This window comes from Corythoichthys intestinalis, chromosome 1, assembly GCF_030265065.1.
Source record: "Corythoichthys intestinalis isolate RoL2023-P3 chromosome 1, ASM3026506v1, whole genome shotgun sequence".
Classification (NCBI taxonomy): domain Eukaryota; kingdom Metazoa; phylum Chordata; class Actinopteri; order Syngnathiformes; family Syngnathidae; genus Corythoichthys; species Corythoichthys intestinalis.
Window position 1 is genome coordinate 76350653 of NC_080395.1, and position 12093 is coordinate 76362745.

The window sequence follows — 12093 nt, forward strand, 5'->3', positions numbered from 1 at the left end:
TTTTTGGAGAGAAAAATTGTTGACAGTCATTTTCACTTTCCTGTTTGGACCCCTCCGCTTCAACGAAACTTCAATATTTTTCATCAGGCACCTGAAGACAGGTCTTAAGGCTTCCCTTATGCAGCTTTGAGGTAGATTGATTTTTTCCCTTTAGAGGAGGAGTGTGTCCCGTAAAAAAGGGCATTTCCTGTTCCCACTAGGAGGCGCCAGGCACAAATGGTAAATTTTCAATCCAGTCCTGCTCAGGCTGGTATACCTCACACACATGCCGGATTTAAAATAGATTGAACGTTGTATGAGGGAGTTATCAGTCATTTTCCGAATTCGGTGTTTTGGCGAAAAAATGGCTGACTTTGGCACCCCGCCCAGGTCAGGCCCGTGAATGAAAACACACCATTTTGATAACTTAAGATTTCATATGCCTCATGAACAGTCTCGCCAATTTTGAGAATGATCAAACTAATTCCCTAGGTGCCAAGGTGTAAAATGTGCACACTGTAAATCGATAAAAATTTCACATTCAATCCAAAATACCCGATTTCCCGTTGGGTTTGGAATATGCGTGCAAGAGACTTTTTGGAGCAGTTTTGTACAAGGTATCGCCTCTCCGAATTTCATCCCTCTACGTTAAAAAAACCTAAATGGAGAGGCCTTTTTGAAAATTTCAAGGGGGCGCCACTGAGCCATTTTGTTACATGTTTTCGTAACGTTGCAAGATTATTGAATGTTACGCAATGCCGCATGTATGTGCAAAATTTGGTGAGTTTTCGTGCATGTCCAGGCCTCCAAATGTAAAATGTACTAGAAATGGACAGAAATTTCACATTCGATCCAAAATACCCGATTTTCTGTTGGATTTGGAATATGGGTGCAAGAGGCTTTTTTGAGCAGTTAGGCATAAGGTATCTACTCCCCAAATTTCATTGCTCTACGTTGAAAAAACCCAATAGGAAAGGCCTTTTTTAAAACTCCTTTCTGTCGCCACCAGTGTTGTTAATCTTACTGAAAAAAAGTAATTAATTATAGTTACAAATTACTTCTCCCAAAAAGTAATTGCGTTACTAACTCAATTACCTGAATGTAAGAGTAATTAGTTACTTGGCAAAGTAATTGGTGATAATTACTTTTTTTTTTTTTCCTCCCAAAAAAAAAAAAAAAAAAAAAAAAAAAAAAAACATTGGCCACACTATATGAAGTTTTTTGTGGAGGTTTTTGGTACAATTGGCCCGAGCCCAATTCTTTACCCTAATTTACCCTTTACCCTGAATCAACTGTTAAAAGTTGTTAAAATTGCTCCCATTATTGCATTAGTTCCCTTCTCTCTACTTTCGACATATGAAAGTTTTAAAACTGTTTCATCATTTAAAGATAGATTCAAGTCAAGATTTTGCCGATTTAGAAGTATTTTAGATAAAAAGTTACTTAGGTTCGCGAGGAAGGTTCTCTACAACAGAGCCGTCCTAAAATGTCTACTGCTTTAAGATGGCGGCTGTCATTTTGCATCTAGTTATATCTATATACAGTTCAAGTGATGTATCTACCATGTCTACCATATCTACAATAACATGCGGGCGTAGTTTGTCGGCTATCGGCTACAACATGTATTATTGGAGCTACCTAGCATCGCGTTTGCTCGGCGTTACAACTTTCTTGCCTCCTCCCCGCTCCTGCTCTGCTCTGTCGTCTCGGTGAGTCCGTCTCCCTCAGACTTTTCGACCAACATAGTAACGCATGCCTTTCCGTCCTCAGTAACGGTAACGGCGTTGCCAAGATGAGAAAAGTAATTAATTAGATTACCCACTACTGAAAAAAATAACGCCGTTAGTAACGCCGTTATTTTGTAACGCCGTTACTAACAACACTGGTCGTCACTAGTTGGCACTGTAGAGTTGATGCAAATGACCCCTACAGGACCCTTCAGGGCATGACTCTCAACAAGCATGGGAAGTTTGGCGCAGATATGTTGTATATCTGCTGAGTTATACTGTTCAAAGTATTTTGCGAGACAAATTGTTGACGATCATTTTCACTTTCATGTTTGGACCCCTCCGCTTCAACGAAACCTCAATATTTTTCATCAGGCACCTGAACACAGGTCTTAAGGCTCCACTGATGCAGTTTTGAGGTCAACAGATTTTTTTCCCTTGGAGGAGGAACCTGTCTCGTAAAAAAAGGCATTTCCTGTCCTCACTAGGGGGCGCTAGGCCTAATGGGTAATATTTCAATGCAGTCGTGTTCAGGCTGGGATACCGCATATACATGGCAGATATGAAAAAGATTGAAAGTTGTGTCAAGGAATTATTAGCCATTTACTGAATTCGGTGTTTTGCCGAAAAAATGGCCAACTTTGGCACCACGCCCAGGTCAGACCCGTGAATGAAAACACACCATTTTAGAAACTTAAGATCTCATATGTCTCCTGAACAGTCTCACCAATTTTGAAGATGATCCAACTAACTCCCTCGGCGAAAAGGTCTCAAATGTGCACCCTGTAAATCGATAAAAATTTCATATTCGATCCAAAATAACCGATTTCCTGTTGGGTTTGGAATATGGGTACCAATGCTTTTTTGAAGCGGTTTTAGACAAGGTATAGACTCCCCAAATTTCATTGCTCTATGCTGACAAACCCTAATGTTATAGGCCAATTTTAAAATTTCAAGGGGGCACCACTGAGCCATTTTGTTACATTTTTTTGCAACGTTGTTAAATTATCGAAATTTACAATTTTCCGCACGTATGTGCAAATTTTGGTGACTTTTCGCGCATGTTCAGGCCTCCAAATTGGCCGTTTTCATTTTCCCTGAAAAAAAAATAAAATAAAAAAAAAATAATCCTTTGCAAAACAATAGGGCCTTCGCACGCCTAGTGCTCGGGCCCTAATAATCCTTTGCAAAACAATAGGTCCTTCGCACGCCTAGTGCTCGGGCCCTAATAATAATAATAATCCTTTGCAAAACAATAGGGCCTTCGCACGCTTAGTGCTCGGGCCCTAAAAAAAAAAAAAAAAAAAAACCTTACTGCATCCGACAGCCGCTACAAGCTACGCCGAGGTTGCCAAAAACTACGCCCGCATACTACGGTGGTAGCAGGTAGCTAAGTTCTGATGCGTCTCAGAGACATATATATAAGTAGAACTAAATGTGAAATAACAGACAGGGCAACGTCAGTAAACAGCCGCCATCTTAAAGCAGTAGACTACATAGCGCTAATAAATAAGATTAACGTTACTGTCACTAGCTCACGTAACGTTAGCCCTGCGGGGGGCTAGTTTTCTAATAATTATGACTACTGTCGATGCATGGCTAACGTGTCTTACATACAGGCTTTATTTCATCTGTGAAAACATAGCACTATAGAGTGATGAGGGTGTAAAATAAAAACTAATGCACTCTGTCAATTTTAGCTCAGTAGCAATTGCTGGATAAAACACCAAGTAGCACTGGTCCCTAATGTGCTCCAATACAGCAGGTATCATATGTACATTTATTTTGAACACTGCAAAAACTCAAAATCCTATCAGGACTTTCAGTTTAGACTAATTTAAAACTGAACTAGAACTTAAAAATAGCTTGACACAAATGGAAATTCTTTTGAAACACATGGAAAAAACACCTAACTTTTAAGTTATCAAGCGTAATGACATTTTTAGGTAAGAAATATATATATATTTTTTTATTAGATCTAGAAGTTTTTTTAAGTAAAAGCAGTGAATTAGTCTTTTTTTTTTTTTTTTTTTTTTTAAGTCACATTTGAGATTGCAATTGTTGGCTGTTTTCAACAATGTACATCGAAAATAAAGACATTGATTGACTGAAAATGGTTCAATATTAGATGAAATGTCTTGTTTTCTCATGTATATTAATAATTGCTCTTTACCTAAATGTTTTATCCGATTACTCTATTAATCGATAGAATTTGCAGTCGATTACTCGATTACTTAAATATTCGATAGCTGCAGCCCTAGTCTATTGCCATCGGTGGTAGTGCAAATTCATAAATTTGAACTCCCGCCATCATTTATAAATCGTTCGTTCACTGAATAATTGTCACTGACAGAATATGACAGAGCCTTGGGTTGACAGAGTTTTACAGGGGGCGGGGCTTTTGCGATAGGTCCATTATAAGCCGCTCCACACATCACCCGCCACCGAACTTTTTCTTCTGCTGTATTTTCCCTTGGCAAACCAGCTCGTTACATTACCGCCAACTAGTGGATTTAACCATGAAGGAGTTTGCCAGCAAGCAAAAAAACCCAAAGAAAAACGCAATGTTAAAATTCAAAAACACTTGTACTGGCTCTAATTTTTGTTGCAAAAATGTTTCTGGAGCCCTGGGCTATCATGCCCCACATTGTGACCGTAGCCAAAGTTACAACAGAATCAAACACACCATATTTCCAGCTCTGGGCCCAGTCTGTATTTGGCTCCATTTTCTTTAGCGATCTCAATACCTGTAGGGAGATAAAGAACATAGATTAAAATGTAATGATGATTCTATGAAAAATCAAAATTGCCCCATGTAAACACCATTAAACCTGTCATGTTTGTCGCCATAGATGCCAAGCAATGAGTTAATTACGATGGGGAAGAAAACAAAACGCAACCACAGAATTTTTTATATATTGTTTGAAAATTTCATTATTTTAGTTATATGCACGTTTGATGCATCATTGGAAAGCTTAAAATCTTCTTTCTGGGGGAAGAAACATTTTGAACAGGAGGGCATTTAAAAAAAATTTTTTGTTTGTTTGTTTTAAACTAAACCCTGTGGTCCTCAATTAGCGGACCGCGGTCCACAACCGGACCATGGCACACCTCTCTGCAGAACCACAGACGAACGTAAAAATGAAAAAAAAAAAAAAAAAAAAAAAGACCTATTTTTTCAACATATATCATTTGTATGAATCGCTGATCTATCGCTCTGCGCTACTATTCTATCGCTAAATTCTGTTTCATTTTTAGTCAAATATCTTCAATGCTCTCACTTCTGTTGTCATCTCTTTGACAACGATGCGCTGATATGCTGAGAAAGCGTGCATGGATGCGCGAATTGGCTGAGACTGCTTGCATGCTACTACCTAGCGTGGACGGACCGCAGCAGTGTCAGCAACCTCAAACACAGTCGCACCCTTTGCAATCTGTTTGTACATGCTGTAGTGTACTTTATTTTTCACTCAAGAACGTGAGTCATACTGTGAGCAAAGGTGATTTATTTATTTCGCCATGTTACCCCTGCACTCTCGCTGCATGCGGGCAACGTTCATGATCACAACGTGACGCAACGTTCACCAACACCATACATGTCACCAGTAGAAGGCCATAAGTAACAAAATGGCATGCTCAAAGTTGACCAAGAGAAGAAAAGTGGACAACGAAAATCGCCGTTTCAATGAGGAATGGAATGACAAATATGCGTTATTTTATCAAGTGCAAGTACCAAACCTATGGGCTTGACATGCTTAAAGACAGTTGCTCTGATAAAAAGTGAAAACGTGAAATGCCATTATGTTAAACAGCACAGCTCTTTTGAAGAGAAGTTTCCTCCTAAATCAGAATTGAGAATCTCAGATTTATAAACCACGAGACACAATGAAGTACTGGCTGATGATGGTAAATGGTAAATGTTGTTATACTTCTATGAGTAAACAGCTTTGTGACCCCCAAATGCTATTTCTCTCATTGAGCAGTGTTTTAGAGTTAAGGTTGCTGTCAATAATTGTTATGTTTGCACCTTAATGACAGTGCTTGTCATTTGAACATGTACTGTACTACTTGCACGTTTTCTTTTTTGTCCAGCAGTGTTTTACAGTTACAAAATGTACTGTCAATTGTTATTGTTTGCACCTTAATGACAGATCTAGTTAATTATTTAGTGTAGAGGTGTAAACACTGTACTTGCATGTTTTGTATTTTTATTTGAAGTAAAAAAAAATGTTGTGTTAATTCATTTTTATTTAATCAGAATGTACATTGTATTTTTGTTTGGTCAAAAGAAAACCACCTTCGACCTGCCTTGTACTTGACCGACATTAATAAATGGACCTATGCTTGTGTGAAAAAAAATATCGTGGAACCATCAAGATTTGTATTTGAGGACCACTGCCTTAAACCCTCGAAGTGAGAGCATGAGGGAGCATAGTTAAAGACACAATGATTTTAACAAGATATTATCACATACTTCCTTGTTTTGATCCAAAATCTCCATGTAGCATGTATCACCGATTGTCAAGACGCATCTGTGAGTGGACACTGCCAGAATTTGGGGGGAATTTATGGGTGAAACGTGGTAATATAACAAGGGTCGCGATGCAGAAATTGCAGACATCAAGGAGTGGTCAAGATAATCTTTTTCATATATTTACTCTACTAAACGGGTATTTTCGATTATCTGAAATACTGAGGAAAATAAGCTGAAAATAAAATATATATACATTATATTTATATTTAGCTTAAATAATTACTTAATTACGGACACTATTTTTTCATTGTAACGGAATTTGTTTAAAAAAGTTTCAAATATGTGAATATAATTTTTGTTTTTTGTTTTTTTTAAACAAAGTATGAGACATCAAATGATGATTCTAAGCTTAATAGATTACAGACATTTTTAACAATATGTAATTAATTACCTTCGTTTTATGGCTGGGTTGAAACAAAAGCGGTTGCGCAACATCTGTAAACGGCGGTTTCCAGGGTAAAACGGACAAATTAAAAATAATTCGGGGGCTTCGTGCGCCATGAAACTGCTAAGGCAGCATATAGACATATTCTTCTATCAAACACAACAGTTCCTTTGGCTTAAACTACAGCAGTTTATTTTAAAGAGGGGTGCAAGTGTCACGGAACGCGGCCGAGCAGGTGGTGCGGACCAAAAAGTAGGGAAACAAATGCGAAAACAAGGCAGGGAGGCAAGGCTGGGTGGCAGTGAACTCAAAAATGGTTTAATGATAATCAACAAAAACACAAAGTACCAACAAAAGGACAGCAGATCAAATAAAAGGCATCAAAACTCACTTAAACAGGGAATGGAGAAACACTAAGGCTTAGGCATAGATATCGACACACTGCCTGAGGATTGACCTCGACAATGACGCAACAAGGAGTGAAAAGAAACTGGGTGCTTATATACACACACAGACAAGGGGTGACGAGACAACGAGGAACAGGTGGGTGACACAGGAGGATGCAGTTGGAGGATACACTAGGAGCAGGCACAACAGGTGAAATCAATGGCCAATCACGGGGACAAGTCACACTAGGAGGAAAAAAACAAAAAAACTAACAGTAAGAGCAGAAACTGCTTTTTCAGCCTTGTCTGTGCTTTCCGCCACATATACATATATAACAAATATATTTAATTGTGGGGAAATTATGTTTGCTACATAACAATATACTGTGTGTATGTACAGTGCCTTGCAAAACTATTCGGCCCCCTTGAACCTTGCAGCCTTTCGCCACATTTCAGGCTTCAAACATAAAGATATAAAATTAAAATTTTTGGTCAAGAATCAACAACAAGTGGGACACAATCGTGAAGTGGAACAAAATTTATTGGATAATTTAAACTTTTTTAACAAATAAAAAACTGAAAAGTGGGGCGTGCAATATTATTCGGCCCCCTTGCGTTAATACTTTGTAGCGCCACCTTTTGCTCCAATTACAGCTGCAAGTCGCTTGGGGTATGTTTCTATCAGTTTTGCACATCGAGAGACTGACATTCTTGCCCATTCTTCCTTGCAAAACAGCTCGAGCTCAGTGAGGTTGGATGGAGAGTGTTTGTGAACAGCAGTCTTCAGCTCTTTCCACAGATTCTCGATTGGATTCAGGTCTGGACTTTGACTTGGACATTCTAACACCTGGATACGTTTATTTTTTAACCATTCCATTGTAGATTTGGCTTTATGTTTTGGACCATTGTCCTGTTGGAAGATAAATCTCCGTCCCAGTCTCAGGTCTTGTGCTGATACCAACAGGTTTTCTTCCAGAATGTTCCTGTATATTGCTGCATCCATCTTCCCGTCAATTTTAACCATCTTCCCTGTCCCTGCTGAAGAAAAGCAGGCCCAAACCATGATGCTGCCACCACCATGTTTGACAGTGGGGATGGTGTGTTCAGGGTGATGAGCTGTGTTGCTTTTACGCCAAACATATCGTTTTGCATTGTGGCCAAAAAGTTCCATTTTGGTTTCATCTGACCAGAGCACCTTCTTCCACATGTTTGGTGTGTCTCCCAGGTGGCTTGTGGCAAACTTTAAACGAGACTTTTTATGGATATCTTTGAGAAATGGCTTTCTTCTTGCCACTCTTCCATAAAGCCCAGATTTCTGCAGTGTACAACTGATTGTTGTCCTATGGACAGACTCTCCCACCTCAGCTGTAGATCTCTGCAGTTCATCCAGCGTGATCATGGGCCTCTTGGCTGCATTTCTGATCAGTTTTCTCCTTGTTTGAGAAGAAAGTTTGGAAGGACGGCCGGGTCTTGGTAGATTTGCAGTGGTCTGATGCTCCTTCCATTTCAATATGATGGCTTGCACAGTGCTCCTTGAGATGTTTAAAGCTTGGGAAATCTTTTTGTATCCAAATCCGGCTTTAAACTTCTCCACAACAGTATCTCGGACCTGCCTGGTGTGTTCCTTGGTTTTCATAATGCTCTCTGCACTTTAAACAGAACCCTGACACTATCACAGAGCAGGTGCATTTATACGGAGACTTGATTACACACAGGTGGATTCTATTTATCATCATCGGTCATTTAGGACAACATTGGATCATTCAGAGATCCTCACTGAACTTCTGGAGTGAGTTTGCTGCACTGAAAGTAAAGGGGCCGAATAAGATTGCACGCCCCACTTTTCAGTTTTTTATTTGTTAAAAAAGTTTAAATTATCCAATAAATGTTGTTCCACCTCACGATTGTGTCCCACTTGTTGTTGATTCTTGACAAAAAAATTAAATTTCATATCTTTATGTTTGAAGCCTGAAATGTGGCGAAAGGTTGCAAGATTCAAGGGGGCCGAATACTTTTGCAAGGCACTGTATGTGTGTACATATACATATATATTAGGGTTGTCAAAATTATCGCGTTAACGGGCGCTAATTAATTTTTTAAATTAATCACGTGAAAATATTTGACGCAATTAACGCAGATTACGCCACTCAGACTTAAATGACGGTAAAGTGAAACACCACTTGTAACTTGTAACTTGTGTTATATGGAGTTTTGTCGCCCTCTGCTGGCGCTTGGGTGCGACTGATTTTATAGGCTTCAGCCACCCATCAGCATTGTGTAAGTAATTATTGACATCAACAATGGCGGGCTACTAGTTTATTTTTTGATTGAAAATTTTACAAATTTCATTAAAACGAAAACATTAAGAGGGGTTTTAATATAAAATTTCTATAAATTGTACCAAAATTTTTCTTTTAAGAACTACAAGTCTTTCTATCCATGGATCGCTTTAACAGAATGTTTATAATGTTAATGCCATCTTGTTGATTTATTGTTATAATAAACAAATACAGTCCTTATGTACCGTATGTTGAATGTATATATCCATCTTGTCTTTCCATTCCAAAAATAATTTACAGAAAAATATGGTATATTTTATAGATGGTTTGAATTGCGATTAATTGTGATTAATTACGATTAATTAATTTTTAAGCTGTAATTAACTCGAAAAATTTTAATCGTTTGACAGCCCTAATATATATACATACGGTATATATATACCGTATATATGTTAGGGGTGTCATGGTACACACAAGTGATAATTCGGTACGTACCTTAGTACGGGTGTCACGATTTGGTATGGGTTCGGTGAAAACAAAAAGGCTTTTTTTTTTTAATAACAGCATTTGTTATTTTGTTCTTTTGGCTAAAACTAAAAAGCAGCTTTTATTTGTGCAAAAATAAATAGAAGAAAACATCTAACTTGTGAAAACAAGCTTCTATGGTTCTAACAATTTCATTCACAGGGTATGTGCGAAAGTAGACAACACACCCATTTTTGCGGGGATCGACTGAGGTAACGGTTAAATTTAGTGATCAATGATAACTTCTTCATCCGTTTTGGTTTGTCTTAATTTTCCCATAATGTCGGTTGTTGGTTTAGGCGCATTAGCTCCATCACCCCCTGGTTTGGAGGAAAACTAACTTTGACTTGGACTTTCTTTTTAAAAATTATTATTGAAATGTATTCACTGTCTGTTGTGCACCAAACCATTGTGCCCGTACCGTGACAGAACGGGACAAATACAAATGCTGTACACCAGTGGTCTCAAACCGGTCCTCAAAGGGCCGCAGGGGGTACTGGATTTCATTCCAACCAAACGAGACAAATACCTTTTCACCAATCTGGTTTCTTACAAGTGTAATCAGTTGATTGCAATCAGGTGCTGCTTATGTTAGTAGAAACCTCATTGGTTGAACTGTTTGTGCTGGATCTGTTGGAACAAAAACCAGGACCCACTGCGGCCCTTTGTGGAGTCGGTTTGAGACCGCTGCTGTACACTCTTAATATACAGTACCGTAATTTTCGGACTATAAAGCGCACCTGACTATAAGCCGCCACCCACCAAATTTGACAAGAAAATGGCATTTGATCATAGAGAAGGACTAGGCCTGTGCCGGTATGAGATTCTGCCAGTATGATAACCTTAAGCAAAAATATCATGGTTTTACGGTATCACAGTATTGCAATTACAGCGCTAATATGTGTTACTTTGCGATATCTGGGTTTACTAATAAAATTATGTATGTTTTCAAAACATTAGTAAATTAAAGAATAAGTGTAATGTTAAGTTAATTTAAAAAACAATAATTATAATTGAAATATTCAAAATAAAATTAAACTATATGCAGTCCTTTAGGTAGCCACTGAAATAAATTAAAACTTATAAAAGTAACAATAACGCTCATTTAAAAAAATTAAAAAAGAAAAAGAAAACGATAATTAGCCATTGAAATATCATTCAACAGGGTTATTATTGAACGCAGTGAAAATATTGGTCATTTCAAATGACTCATTTGACAATATTAGTAGTATGACTTACTTTTCAGTATTCTCTCAAAGTTGCCGTCAAAGTCCAACGCCCATTGATTCAACGAACACGTGGCAAGAATGACTTTCCGCCCCATTCTCTTGTTACTAACAAGTATGCGACGCCCCTCTTCTTTTAGTGCGCACAACGATTAAATACGTTTCAGTGCTAATTTATAAGTGCGTTTCAATGAAAGACCTGCGACGTCCACTGCGCAAAGTGCGCATTGCCCAACGCGTAGCCGTCGCTTGTTTACATAGATATCATATGTGGTTAGATCGCTTAAAGCGGAGTCAGCGGCATTAACTAGCGGCCATCTTGCAGCAGAAAACGTCACTAGCAAGGGAATTTAATGGGGAAATATCAAACAAAACGAATTCCCAGATTAAAAAAAAAAAACAAAATAAAAAACAAAAACCATCTTCCATTACCCAAACCTGTGTTGAAATAATACAAGGGCATCATGTTTTATAGGCATTTATTTGTCGGTCTCACGAGTCGTTATTTACAGATAAAGTTAAATTGTAAACAACTGAGCAGTAAGAATCGTCTTTGCTTTCATCATTCTCTTTGATAAAATGGGACACTCGTGTTGTGTGAAAGGCTGCCATACTAAATCACACGACAAAAATGTCAGCAAAGTTGACCACGACGTAAGATTTTTTTCGTTTTCCCTCTTGGAAAAGAGGTCATGGACAGCAGGTTGAGGAACTAACGAAGCGGCGTCAGATGGCCTGGGTCGCAGCGGTGAAAGAAACGGAAGGGCATCACTTTCGACACCATATCTCCCTTACTGCATGTTTGCTCTCGGCATTTTCATAAAGGCAAATCGGATTTTTTAAAAGTATTGATTACTGAATATGCTGGGTTTTTGTTGCTTTCTAAAGTCGCTATTTTCTCATTGGCTAACCTTAGCTAGCTGGCCTCACTTGTAAACTCCATGCAAAGAGGGAGGGCAGTGGAAATAGGTTAATCTGTTCGTTATAAATCAGTGTTTAATTTATTCAGTCATCGTTTATAAAACATTATAGAGTGAATGATTTGAAAGATA

General features: G+C 38.3%; 1 protein-coding gene and 1 long non-coding RNA gene across 7 annotated transcripts in view; one reads left to right on the forward strand and one right to left on the reverse strand.

Annotated features, from left to right (window-relative positions):
* The window catches only part of LOC130918509 (glutamine-dependent NAD(+) synthetase-like), a 70564-nt gene that overhangs the window by 56544 nt on the left and 1927 nt on the right, over positions 1-12093 (reverse strand). For 4 of the 6 annotated variants that reach the window (XM_057840296.1, XM_057840279.1, XM_057840290.1 and 1 more), the window contains one exon: positions 4393-4453. In XM_057840296.1, coding sequence (XP_057696279.1) covers positions 4393-4453 — 61 coding nt within the window. Of the gene's footprint in view, positions 1-4392; positions 4454-11054; positions 11321-12093 lie in introns of those variants that run through there. The other 2 variants (XM_057840261.1, XM_057840254.1) reach the window with 2 other exon arrangements.
* Positions 1-12093, forward strand: part of LOC130918539 (uncharacterized) — a 34934-nt gene that overhangs the window by 21534 nt on the left and 1307 nt on the right. The gene's annotated exons all lie outside the window — the stretch shown is intronic.